Source organism: Panulirus ornatus, chromosome 39 (assembly GCF_036320965.1).
Source record: "Panulirus ornatus isolate Po-2019 chromosome 39, ASM3632096v1, whole genome shotgun sequence".
NCBI classification, from domain to species: Eukaryota; Metazoa; Arthropoda; class Malacostraca; order Decapoda; family Palinuridae; genus Panulirus; species Panulirus ornatus.
Window position 1 is genome coordinate 10,033,519 of NC_092262.1, and position 13,587 is coordinate 10,047,105.

At 44.9% G+C, this 13,587-nt stretch overlaps 1 protein-coding gene across 2 annotated transcripts; it reads right to left on the reverse strand.

Annotated features, from left to right (window-relative positions):
• Positions 1–1,503: 1,503 nt before the first annotated feature.
• On the reverse strand, positions 1,504–13,175 carry LOC139761110 (transmembrane protein 145-like). Of its 2 annotated transcripts, XM_071685030.1 has the most exons (12): positions 13,056–13,175; positions 11,336–12,835; positions 9,315–9,464; positions 8,752–8,952; positions 6,534–6,612; positions 6,057–6,128; positions 4,783–4,932; positions 3,588–3,760; positions 2,866–3,038; positions 2,410–2,530; positions 2,053–2,259; positions 1,504–1,735 (listed from the first exon to the last, which is right to left on the reverse strand). In XM_071685030.1, the coding sequence occupies exons 2-12, from the start codon at positions 11,909–11,911 to the stop codon at positions 1,628–1,630; spliced, it is 2,010 nt and encodes a 669-aa protein (XP_071541131.1). In that variant the 5' UTR covers positions 11,912–12,835; positions 13,056–13,175; the 3' UTR covers positions 1,504–1,627. The 2 variants fall into 2 exon arrangements, with proteins under 2 accessions (XP_071541131.1, XP_071541132.1); XM_071685031.1 differs by lacking the exon at positions 8,752–8,952.
• Positions 13,176–13,587: the final 412 nt, after the last annotated feature.

Sequence of the window (13,587 nt, forward strand, 5' to 3'; positions counted from 1 at the left end):
TCTCATCGGGTTAAACTGATATTGAATTCGATTCCACTGGCCATCCTTCGAAGTGCCATCTCTCACGGGCCAATATGGCCACCTAAACAGCTCCTTCTTCTGTTCGTTGTCTTCAGCTTTAGCTAGCAAGCCGGGGAAAGATCATACCATCATATTTTGTGCACTTTTTTTTTATTATTGGTATAATTCACAAGCGATCGCGGTTTAGCCACGAGATAATCGTGTTGTAAAGTTACATTATTATCATTATCATTATTGTACAGTAGATTATCATTACTATCATTATTGTATAGTACATTATCATCACTATCATTATTGTGAATCACATAGAAACTCATCCTAACACCACACAAAGCTGGTCTTAAACACGGGGGAAGTCAGATTTACAAGTGATATTCTATTATCATCATCATTATTATCATTATTATTATTATCATTGTTAATGTTATCATTATCATCATCATCATCATCATCATTATTCATATTATCATCATTATGGATACAGTTTGCACCACAGCAGGGACGAATTTGGAATCAAAATACCACTGGATCTATCACCTAGTGGTACATGGTGCCACTGTATGTATACACATTGCCTAACTGTTGGTCCCCTTACTTTCAAATCACGGCAAACCTAATCTAAATGAAGCATACACACACACACACACACACACACACACACACACACACACACACACATTTTTTTTAATTTTCCAAAAGAAGGAACAGAGAAGGGGGCCAGGTGATGATATTCCCTCAAAGGCCCAGTCCTCTGTTCTTAATGCTACCTCGCAAATGCGGGAAATGGCGAATCGTATGAAAAAAAAAAAAAAAAAAAAAATATATATATATATATATATATATATATATATATATATATATATATATATATATATATATATATATTCAAAATGTTTCTCCTGATACAAGAACTGGATGTATTTCTGCCAAATTTCCTATTTTCGTGTATAAAAATACTCTTAGATATCATATCACACATCTCCATATTGCATAGTATGATATTTGTATGATTCTCTCTATAGGCACAGCATATAAAGGCCTTGACATATAAACCCCAAAAAAATATATATATAGTGTGAGTATAGACATTATAATACATACCTATTTACCATTTATTTATGGTCAAATGATAACTACGAGAGGGACAAAGTCATGTTTCGAATATCTTATTCATTCTAAGACCATATACGTAGGATGCATCTATGAGGGAAAGCTACATTATACATTTCTCTTTGGGAGGGGGAGGGGGGGGGCGTGAATATAAGACCTGAAAGTCCCCATCATAGATTTTCTATGACCTGAAAGTCACCATCATAGGTTTTCTATGACCTGAAAGTCACCATCATAGGTTTTCTATGACAGGACATGATGATGGACGACCCAGCGCCTACCTACTTACCTACCCACATCCCATCTTCTGCAGGAGTTACGGAGATGCTGATCACATCTTTTTTCGGATAATCTGTCCCAATGCCTTTGGAGAGAGAGAGAGAGAGAGAGAGAGAGAGAGAGAGAGAGAGAGAGAGAGAGAGAGAGAGAGAGAGAGAGAGAGAGAGAGAGAAGGGAAGGATCTAAGGGTCAAAGGTTCATGCAAACGGAGGGAAGGTCAAGGTGATATGCTGTCTTCCTGGAAGACGACAGGTGGCGCCCCTGGCGGATGGTGTGGAAAACTCTTATCCTCTTTCAAAATGCTTTTTGGCCCAGGTAAAGGCCTCTGCGAATAGACAAAAACAATAGTTTCTGAAGCAATACTGCTTTCTCCTACCATACTATCTTAGTTATAGATATCTAAGTATTTATAGTTACAGATAAAAAGTATTTATTATTTACGAGTGAAAATGTGACTATGTGTCTACAAGTCTAATTACCTTCACTGCGAGGGAGTTCTACATTCGTGTGGGATGGAGCCACCATCTCTTGAACAATGTACTATCCTAAAACCTCTCTTATGCATCTGTCATGTCCTCATATATCTATCAAACATTCTTACCCTTGTTGTGTAGTTTCTTGCTACTAACTGCTCGTTCTTACCATTTCGACGGCCCCGGAGACAAGAAAGAGGTCGGGTGAAGTGTGTGTCTTGGGCTGGGGAAGGTCGGGCGCGTAGCGGTGAGCGGCGAAGGCATCCAGTGTGTTATTCCCAACCACACCTGAGCTCGAATCTTCCAGCGCAGTGATTTGGGACGTCCGAACGTGGTACGGGAAATTGCTGTTAGCAGCACTTGGACGCGTCAGGATCTGGGGTACGGGAGGTGAGTGAAACACAGCCAGCGTTTGAGGAACAGTAGATAGAATTTTACCCCAAATATTCGATATTCGAACCTACATTGCCTACGATCATGGGGGAAAAAAGTCAAAAAAAGGGACGGGGGGACAGTCAGTACTTACCAAGAAGAATATGTGTCCTGTTAGCGTGACTGTGAGTTCCACACCGTTAACCACCTTCTCTCGCACCCACTTGTCGATGACGTGGTTGCTTATGATGATCACGATTGGTCCAGCCAAGAACCTGTGTTGACAGTTCCACCAATGAAATGCATTGGATAACCGCAGGTACATCCGGGAAGTAGAGACAAGGTGACGGACTTAACGAACTTGTGGAAGAAGAAAATTAAGAAAAAAACCTTCCCCTCCTAACACACTGGTTCAGCCTCTTATGGAGACGAGGAGGCCTATCTCAAGAATAGACCAGGCGAAGACCCTCAAGACCACATCTTACTAGAGACCGTACCAGGGAAAGAAGACCCCCTCCCCTTTCTCCCCCGAAGACCACAGCATGACAGGTTAAAGACCCTCAAATCCAACAGCTATCTAGGGAGGAAGACAGAGAAGACCAACACTCACCATAGACTGTAGAAGATGAAGAATGGACAGTAAAATGCTGTCTTCTCCGGGTAATGTTTCATGGTGAAGAAGGAAGCGTACAGGAACATACACCAGGCAAGGAGGCGTAATACTGTCAGTCCATACCCAGCTGGGGATTCGTATATGTACAATACCTGGCCAGGGTCAAACACCTGTCACGAAGAATAAAGCCTACGTCACTCTCCTACTGACGGTAGCGCACAGTTGAGGTCGAGGATCAAAACGAACACACACACACACACACACACACACACACACACACACACACACACACACACACGGACAAGCAGTAGAGAATACAATACAATACAATGCAATACAGTACCTGTTACACAGATTTATTTGCCGTTAGGATTTTCATTGAACATTCTATTTCACTGAGAAATATTCACATACATCAAAATGAATGAGAAGTAAGCAAGCAAAGACTATGTATTGTGTGTAGACAATGTAGCACAGATGTTGCAGTAGCAACCCAGACAGTGTAGCACAGAGGGGTACAGCAGATGTACCTACTGGACACAGACAGTGTAGCACAGAGGGGTACAGCAGATGTACCTACTGGACACAGACAGTGTAGCACAGAGGGGTACAGCAGATGTACCTACTGGACACAGACAGTGTAGCACAGAGGGGTACAGCAGATGTACCTACTGGACACAGACAGTGTAGCACAGAGAAGGGGGTAACAGCAGATGTACCTGCTGCTCGTAGATAAACAGCGTGACGTAGGTGGTTAGATATAAACACATGAAGACTGTGAGGCGCACGGCAGACGACTGTCGAAGACGTCCTCTCGTAATGTTGAACCCCTTGGCCATCAGAAGCAACATCAACACCATCATGACAACACTAGCTGTCTGCAACACCCGTCCTGTGGGAGGATAGACAAGAGTGTGACGATCGCGCAACACACTGAGCCCAGCCTCGGAGCGACCCCACAGGATACAGTGATGAGGGTCGAGTTTTGAGCCAGCCTCGGAGCGACCCCAGAGGATACAGTGATGAGGGCCCGAGTTTTGAGCCAGCCTCGGAGCGACCCCAGAGGATACAGTGATGAGGGCCCGAGTTTTGAGCCAGCCTCGGAGCGACCCCAGAGGATACAGTGATGAGGGTCGAGTTTTGAGCCAGCCTCGGAGCGACCCCAGAGGATACAGTGATGAGGGTCGAGTTTTGAGCCAGCCTCGGAGCGACCCCAGAGGATACAGTGATGAGGGTCGAGTTTTGAGCCAGCCTCGGAGCGACCCCAGAGGATACAGTGATGAGGGTCGAGTTTTGAGCCAGCCTCGGAGCGACCCCAGAGGATACAGTGATGAGGGCCCGAGTTTTGAGCCAGCCTCGGAGCGACCCCAGAGGGTACAGTGATGAGGGTCGAGTTTTGAGGGAAGGACGGGGTGAGAGAGAAGGTTGGAGAAAATGGGATGAGCGTGAAGACAAGGGATGAGTGAATGAGGAAGGCAGTGATTGGGAGGATGTGCAGTGAGGTTGAAGGATGAGGGACGACAACAAGGATCTTACTTATGAGGACATTGGACATGTCTATTATATCTTGAATTACCCCCCATTCTCTATGTCTATATCTGTCTCCGTTCAAACGTATCTGTATAGATTTATCTCTGCATCGGTTTATTCATCTTTATCCATATTCATGTTCATGCCAGTTATCTATCCTAACACCTACATTTGTCTATCTACTCTATATAGACATTTACACACTATTCACAGCAGGGCCACGTCAAGTGACAAGACCATCCATCACTCGCTACACAGAAATCAGCTGGCTTTACGTCTCTCCCCCTCTACCATACACAAACATCCACTTCTCCTACACGTCTCTCCCCCTCTACCACACACACGTACACCCAGGGGGTGGCATGCGTGCGTCCCCTTCCTCACCTAAGAGTTTGCTGGTCCTTAGACCCACGCCGTCGTAGCCGTATCTGGCGTAGTGAAGGCTGAGGAAGAGCAGACCAAACACTTGTGCGACCAAGGACATCATATACAGACGGTAGGTCGTGTGGAACAGCTGACGCTTCTTCAGCTCCGCTGTGGAAACGAGACGGTATCATGTGGCTGTGGAGGATAACGGGGAGGGACGTGGTTGTGGAGGATGATGTTGAGGGACGTGGTTGTGGAAGATGATGGTGGGGGACGTGGTTGTGGAGGAAGATGTTGAGGGACGTGGTTGTGGAAGACAATGTAGAGGGACGTGGTTGTGGAGGATCATGGTGAGGGACGTGGTTGTGGAGGAAGATGTTGAGGGACGTGGTTGTGGAGGATAATGTTGGGGGGATGTGGTTGTGGAGGATAATGTTGTGGACATAATGGAAGTGGTCATGTGTTGGGAAGGGGCGCACACTGGGGAAGGGGTCAGAAATAGGGGGAGTTTGCTCCCATTTTGGGGGGGGGATATGGTCAAATAATCGACATCAGTGACAGGGCTATGGTATAGGAGCTCAGACTATGGTTTGGGATATGGTATGGGAGCTCAGATCATGGTTTGGGATATGGTTTGGGAGCTCAGATCATGGTTTGGGATATAGTATGAGAGCTCAGATCATGGTTTGGGATATAGTATGAGAGCTCAGATCATGGTCTGGGATATAGTATGAGAGCTCAGCTCATGGTTTGGGATATGGTATGAGAGCTCAGATCATAGTTTGGGATATGGTATGAGAGCTCAGATCATGGTTTGGGATATAGTATGGGAGCTCAGCTCATGGTTTGGGATATGGTTTGGGAGCTCAGACCATGGTTTGGGACTTGAATGGGGGACTAAGGCTAAATGGGGAACACAATCGAAGAGATAAAGAGTTAACTTAAAGATGTGCCACATGAGTTCAGACGAAAGATGTGGGAAGGCCATTGAGACATATTTTCTAAGAGGGATTTTTTCTTGGTATGAAAAATGCTGCCTTGTAGTGAGCCAGGTTATAAAAGACAGTGACCTGTGCACTGACCTGTTAGTCCATGGGTCGGGGACTTGAGCCTGGGAATAGAACACCCCCCCCCCCTGACCTGAAAGGTTCAGGGTCTCTGACCTGATGGCCCAGGTAACTCAATAAAACCTGGTGCTAGAAGAATCTTAAACCTGGAGCGGCTCTGACCTAAGGCCAAGAACTCTAAACCTATGACCTGGGGTTCTGACCCGAGACTATAAGATCTCTGACCTGCTGCTAGAAGTGAGAGGAAGATTATGCCAGTCTGAAGGGCCAAGGCTGCAAGGTTGGTCTGTAGGATATCTGGAAAACATGGAAGAAAAGATGAAGTCAGCTTCTTCTTCTTCTTCTTCTCCTCTTCCTCCTCCTTCTCCTCCTATTCCTCCTCCTCCTCCTCTTCCTCTTCCTCTTCCTTCAGGGTATTTGAAATTCGCAAGTGGGGTAGACAGAGAATCATGGGCTTGTAATAATGGAAGGAGACATGACATGTGAATTTGGTCATAAATAATAGACTAAACATAATTCTATATTTTACGCCCTCAAAGAAATACAATTGACCAAAATCCTCTTAAAGAAAACTAGGACAAGGCTGGTGTCTGTCTGGTAGACTCACGTCTCCCCATTGTACAAGGGCGCCCTTAGGACACAGCCCTTATTCCCTTAACCACCCTTAACATTAAGGGTCCTGGAGGCCCTTGTGGTACTCACAGAACTCGTCGGCGGAGAAATGCTTGTACCAGAAGGAGTAGCCGTTGGTCATTGTGATCTTATAGTGAAGTTCCAAACCCTGTTGTGGGGGAGAAGGGGTGGTCAGGGGTCATGTGAGGTGAATCTTTACCCACACACACACACACACACACACACACACACATACACACACACACACACACACACACACATATTTATTTATTATTTATTTATTTTGCTTTGTCGCTGTCTCCCGCGTTTGCGAGGTAGCGCAAGGAAACAGACGAAAGAAATGGCCCAACCCTCCCCCATACACATGTATATACATACACGTCCACACACGCAAATATACATACCTATACATCTCAATGTACACATATATATACACACACAGACACATATATATATACCCATGCACACAATTCACACTGTCTGCCTTTATTCATTCCCATCGCCACCTCGCCACACATGGAATACCATCCCCCTTCCCCCTCATGTGTGCGAGGTAGCGCTAGGAAAAGACAACAAAGGCCCCATTCGTTCACACTCAGTCTCTAGCTGTCATGAAATAATGCCCGAAACCACAGCTCCCTTTCCACATCCAGGCCCCACACAACTTTCCATGGTTTACCCCAGACGCTTCGCATGCCCTGATTCAATCCACTATCAGCACGTCAACCCCGGTATACCACATCGATCCAATTTACTCTATTCCTTGCCCGCCTTTCACCCTCCTGCATGTTCTGGCCCCGATCACTCAAAATCTTTTTCACTCCATCTTTCCACCTCCAATTTGGTCTCCCACTTCTCCTCGTTCCCTCCACCTCCGACACATATATCCTCTTGGTCAATCTTTCCTCACTCATTCTCTCCATGTGCCCAAACCATTTCAAAACACCCTCTTCTGCTCTCTCAACCATGCTCTTTTTATTTCCACATATCTCTCTTACCCTTACATTACTTATTCGATCAAACCACCTCACACCACACATTGTCCTCAAACATCTCATTTCCAGCACATCCACCCTCCTGCGCACAACTCTATCCATAGCCCACGCCTCGCAACCATACAACATTGTTGGAACCACTATTCCTTCAAACATACCCATTTTTGCTTTCCGAGATAATGTTCTCGACTTCCACACATTCTTCAAGGCTCCCAGGATTTTCGCCCCCTCCCCCACCCTATGATTCACTTCCGCTTCCATGGTTCCATCCCCTGCCAGATCCACTCCCAGATATCTAAAACACTTTACTTCCTCCAGTTTTTCTCCATTCAAACTTACCTCCCAATTGACTTGACCCTCAACCCTACTGTACCTAATAACCTTGCTCTTATTCACATTTACTCCTAACTTCCTTCTTTCACACACTTTACCAAACTCAGTCACCAGCTTCTGCAGTTTCTCACATGAATCAGCCACCAGCGCTGTATCATCAGCGAACAACAACTGACTCACTTTCCAAGCTCTCTTATCCCCAACAGACTTCATACTTGCCCCTCTTTCCAAAACTCTTGCATTCACCTCCCTAACAACCCCATCCATAAACAAATTAAACAACCATGGAGACATCACACACTCCTGCCGCAAACCTACATTCACTGAGAACCAAACACTTTCCTCTCTTCCTACACGTACACATGCCTTACATCCTCGATAAAAACTTTTCACTGCTTCTAACAACTTGCCTCCCACACCATATATTCTTAATACCCTCCACAGAGCATCTCTATCAACTCTATCATATGCCTTCTCCAGATCCATAAATGCTACATACAAATCCATTTGCTTTTCTAAGTATTTCTCACATACATTCTTCAAAGCAAAGACCTGATCCACACATCCTCTACCACTTCTGAAACCACACTGCTCTTCCCCAGTCTGATGCTCTGTACATGCCTTCACCCTCTCAATCAATACCCTCCCATATAATCTATATATATATATATATATATATATATATATATATATATATATATATATATATATATATATATATATATATATATATATATATATATATATATATATTACACATGTGACGTGCTCCGTATTCAACTGTTTCGTTCCTCTGTATCATTTCTCTACACTTCCCCCACTCACTCTCTCTCTCTCTCTCTCTCTCTCTCTCTCTCTCTCTCTCTCTCTCTCTCTCTCTCTCTCTCTCTCTCTCTCTCTCTCTCTCTCTCTCTCTCTCTCTCTCTCTCTCTCTCTCTCTCTCTCTCTCTCTCTCTCACCTTCGTGCTCTCGCAGTTACTGACGGCTATGAACCACCATCGCTCACGGACACTGCTGAAGGCTCTCGAACCCTTACAGTGGTAGTAAGCCTTATCACCCGGCAGTCGGATCACCTCACACTCAGAGCTCACCGACACCAGAGTCAAATTAATGAACTGGTTGTTCTCTCGTTTCATCACCCGCTCCTTCTCCTCGCACGTCTAGAGAGAGAGAAGGGGAGAGGCTGTTAGAGAAAGTGACTGAGGAATGACGGTGACTTTTGGCAACTACTTGCTTCAAATGAGTCCTAGAAACTGTATAGCAACATTTTTGAAACAGGTCATCTGGTACGAACCATCGCTCGTGAACATAAAAAAAAAATGAAAACGATGTTAAACGTCCACAAACGATGATTCATACAAGATATGTAATCAAAATTCTGCCAAAGACACCCCTGAAAAAAAAATTAAAAAATAAAAAACATAAAAAAAAAAAAAATCCCCTGAACGGCGACATGCCTTGTTCGTCGGCTCCAAAACTAACCCAAACATTGGATTCCGGACCCAGCACAAACATGACCTACCTTAAACTTCTTGTAGACGGCTGGCCACTGATCAGGAGAGTCGTAATAAAGAAGGAGTTTCTCCGTTGCATACTCCATGTTGTACTCCACGTCGAAGGCGAAGGTTCCGTCGTGCGACAAGAAGCAGAACCGGGTCAGGAATGCCCACTTCTGTGGAGACATTTGGCGGGAAGAGAAGGTGTGTGTGAGAGAGAGAGACAGACAGACAGACAGACAGCCAGACAGACAGACAGAGAACTACGTGTACTGCACAGGTCAGTGTGACTGGATGTCTATAACGTGTATGGATATGTATTGGTATGTTTATGAGAGAGTTGACCTGAGGTCATGTCTTCCACCAATGAGTATTTAAAACGTTTTCCCACCGACCAATCAGCTTCCCGGTCGGCAGATGACGTCAACTCCGACCTTTCAGTGGGGCGAATGTCCCCAGATCTATACCACATCAATTATGGTGAGGCAAGACATTCTCTGCGTTCCACAGCTGCTCTCTCAACCCAACTCAACCCATGTTCTCTCAACCCAACACAACCCATGTTCTCTCAACCCAACTCAACCCATATTCTCTCAACCCAACACAACCCACGTTCTCTCAACACAACACAACCCATGTTCTCTCAACCCAACTCAACCCACGTTCTCTCAACCCAACTCAACCAATGTTCTCTCAACCCAACTCAACCCATGTTCTCTCAACCCAACTCAACCCCATGTTCTCTCAACCCAACTCAACCCATGTTCTCTCAACCCAACTCAACCCATGTTCTCTAAACCCAACTGACCTTGAGTTTTCGAAACCCAACTGACCTTGAGTTTTTGAAACCTGACTGACCTTGAGTTTTCGAAACCTCTCTCAGCTAAAGGCGCAGCATAGGTCATCGTTTCGGGAATGGAAGCATTCTCTCTCCTCTTCCTCTAAAAATAACAACCTTTCTCAAACCCAAGTCTCAACCCTTCCTGTTCTAAGGCTATTCAGGCAAGGGATCAGGCATATCCGACTTGAAAAAAAAAAGGGGGGGAAGCTCTCCTTCCCCTTGGCTGCCATTTAGCTTGTATCATTGTCTGTAATCATTGTAAACACCTTATCCATGAGACGAAGCGTTCCTTTATGTAGGGAAGGTGTTGTTACCTTGCCTCCTCATCCACTGACAGATCTATCTGGTCTTTAGCTAAGAGTATCGCTAACAAATTGTGTCCCCTCAAGGTTCTTTCTTGTCTCCTACACAGTTTCTTCTTTGAATCAATCTTTTTTTTTTTTAGGGGGGGGGACCTTCCACAGGTAACCAAATGCATTCACACACTAATGACTCAACACTGCATTCTTCCACATCCTTTAATTCTGTTCCATCTTGTCTCACGCGGTTTGCATCTCTTCTCAACACAACGCCCTCAGTAAACTCAGACCTGGACAGGATATCTCAGTGGTGTAGACGAAATTCTCTACCAATATTTTTCCCCTCTCAATAACCTCTCTGTGTATTTCCAGTCAAATCCCGACTTTAACGTGGGCTGTGGTCCAGGCCTGGAAGCTTTAACATATAAGAACAAAAAAGAAGGTTAAGGTCACGTAGAACAGATACGCAAGATCGAATAATCAATAAGAGACTGAACCAAAGCCATGGAGTTCAGCCACCGAGTATATTCGGCATACCTCAAATGCAATGAAAGGATTAAGTCCTCTAAAATTAAGGAATTAACATCTCAAGTTCTTTAAAAAAAAAAAAAAAGGCCTTCTAATTCTATAAACAAAAGAGTTTGAATTTGTTCTGATCGTTTTACTTCAAGGGTTTAATTTCATTACCATGTGTTCGTTCTTAATCTACTAAGAGAGTGTTATCTTGAGATTCAACTTTCGTACTTAAAGTGTTCATAGATTATATCATTCAAGAACCTGACGTGATCGTGGTGACATCTTTATCTCATGATATTCAAGAGTGTGAAAGGGTTTAGATTTTCACGAGAGGCTGAGTGAATCTATGAGTTCGGGGCTGAATCACAAGAAACAGTTTAGAATCACTCACCTCTGGAGTCTTGAGCAAACCCTCCACGAACTTAGCCTCGGCTGTGCCTGTCATGAGAGCGGCAGAAAGCAGTGCCGCTGTTTGCATCCACCTCACCGATAGCACCAGCTTCGACACCCTCGCCCGAGACGCCTGGGAGCTCCTCTGGTCGTCTCCACTTTGTCTCTTGGGGACGTAGCCCCTTTGCCAATACTGACTGAGCTTGAGAGGTCCTGAGACATGGTCCTTTTGAACTCCTGTGACTCGGGTCGAGCCTTCAGGCAAGTGGCGAGGTGCTGGGTCACTCCTTGAAGCCTGGGGCTCTGAAGCAACAGATGGTTTCCCTTGAAATTGCAAGGCTTTACTGGTTCCCACTGAAACTTCGATGTCCCCCCGCCCGCAGGCGTCTCTGGTGACGGATCCCGGTGAGCCTGGACCCTCTAGATATTCCATTTGGCCATACATCATTATTTTTTTCGGTAGGGTCATTTGTTGCCACACCTCCACACTCCAGCAAGATCCTAACGCCCAAATAATGGCCCTTCTCAACCACGGTAGGGCACCACCTTCGTATTGCAATCGAGTCCTTGTTGTCATTTAATATATCAACAATGTTAAGCAAAGCTTTGTCAATTCAGTCTTCATCTGTTCATCTGTTCTCTCTGAACACAGAACATATCATTGGTCACTGATCCTACCAGTACATCATCATACATAATAGCTTTTCTCTCATCATTAATGTGGCTGAGAGTGTTTTTTAAACGTTTTCTTCTTTTCACGTACTTTCCTCCCCTCCTGTGGAAATTTTTGTTATTGAAACCCGTCCAGCGTCACTACCTTGTGTAACAGTCTGTACAAAACTCTGTCTTGCTTGCTTGGAACATATTTTTCTGATATCACGAAGTTATAGATCCTATTTGCATGTCAACAGTGCTACTGGCCTGGTTTATCTGTGGGGTTTCTCGGGGTTTACTCTGGTCAGGACACTACACTGAATGTATGTCACAATATATCGTCCTAAATCAGTTACGTATCGTCACGAACATTGTACTGTTGAGTATGGTGATTACGTCCCAACCATTGTTTACCTTCATACATCACGTCCCCAACCCACTCCTCCTCTGTGATGACCCCCAGCTGACCTCAAGTCGTCTGACCTCACTCCTCATTAACACCGAGGAAATTCCTCTCACTCAGTATCAACTCATTTGTTGATGTCGGTCCATTCTATGGCAAGTTAATCATCCCCACATCCCCCCTGTGGACGTCGGAGCCATTGCTATAGACAGATGATTCCATCACATCAACAGTCCACTCGCGTCGTTCCCAGGATCTCAGAAAGCTGGGTTGGTTCGAGGCCTAGTCCTCCCCAGGGTAAAGGCCTAATTCTCCCCAGGGTAAAGGCCTAGTTCTCCCCAGGGTAAAGGCCTAGTTCTCCCCAGAGTAGAAGCCTAGTTCTCCCCAGGGTAGAAGCCAGGACACGCTGTGGCTGATGGACACACATTCGCTGACCTCGACCCTCTGAAAACAATAACATACCTCCATCAGTACGTCATCACAACAGTGTTCACCTAATCCTTACTAAATATTTTGTAAACTTAAAGGAAAACAAACTTAGACTTAGAATCCTTTACATCATTGTTTTTGTTTTTGTTTTTTTTCAGCGTAAGATGCGACGATTTTACTTCCTTTAGCCTCATCTCATAACCCCCTATATTTGTCACATTTTCCACCTGCTTACCATGATGTCGATGAAGCTGTTCTTCACACTTACAAGGACACACACACACAGCCGTCCTTACACTCACATTCTCCTAAACTGTCCGTTGTTCTTAGCTGGAATGGCGAGCTTGCTTTCCACGTCCCATTCCTGTCCCTCACTGAACACATCTTTCTAAACGCTGACGTAATACCATTTGTCAATGATTCTTCCATAGAAAAAAGAAATATAAAATTGCTTTATTTACATGGAAGATCATTTCACAGCTGTACTGAGATGTAACTAAACTATCTTCAATACCTTAAAGAGTTACGGTCATGAGATGCAGTGAAGGGATTCGAACAAGGGCTACTGTTGCTGTGGCAACGCTTCTAAACATAGACACTTGCCAACCGGAGCGAATATTCAAGTCTCAGTAACTCCAGTCCTCCCCTCACACACACACACACACACACACATACACACACACACACACCTCAACAAACCTGTAACAAACAGGTGATAAACTCAGAGTTTACACAGCTGTAAAGACCAATGAATTACAGTGACATTG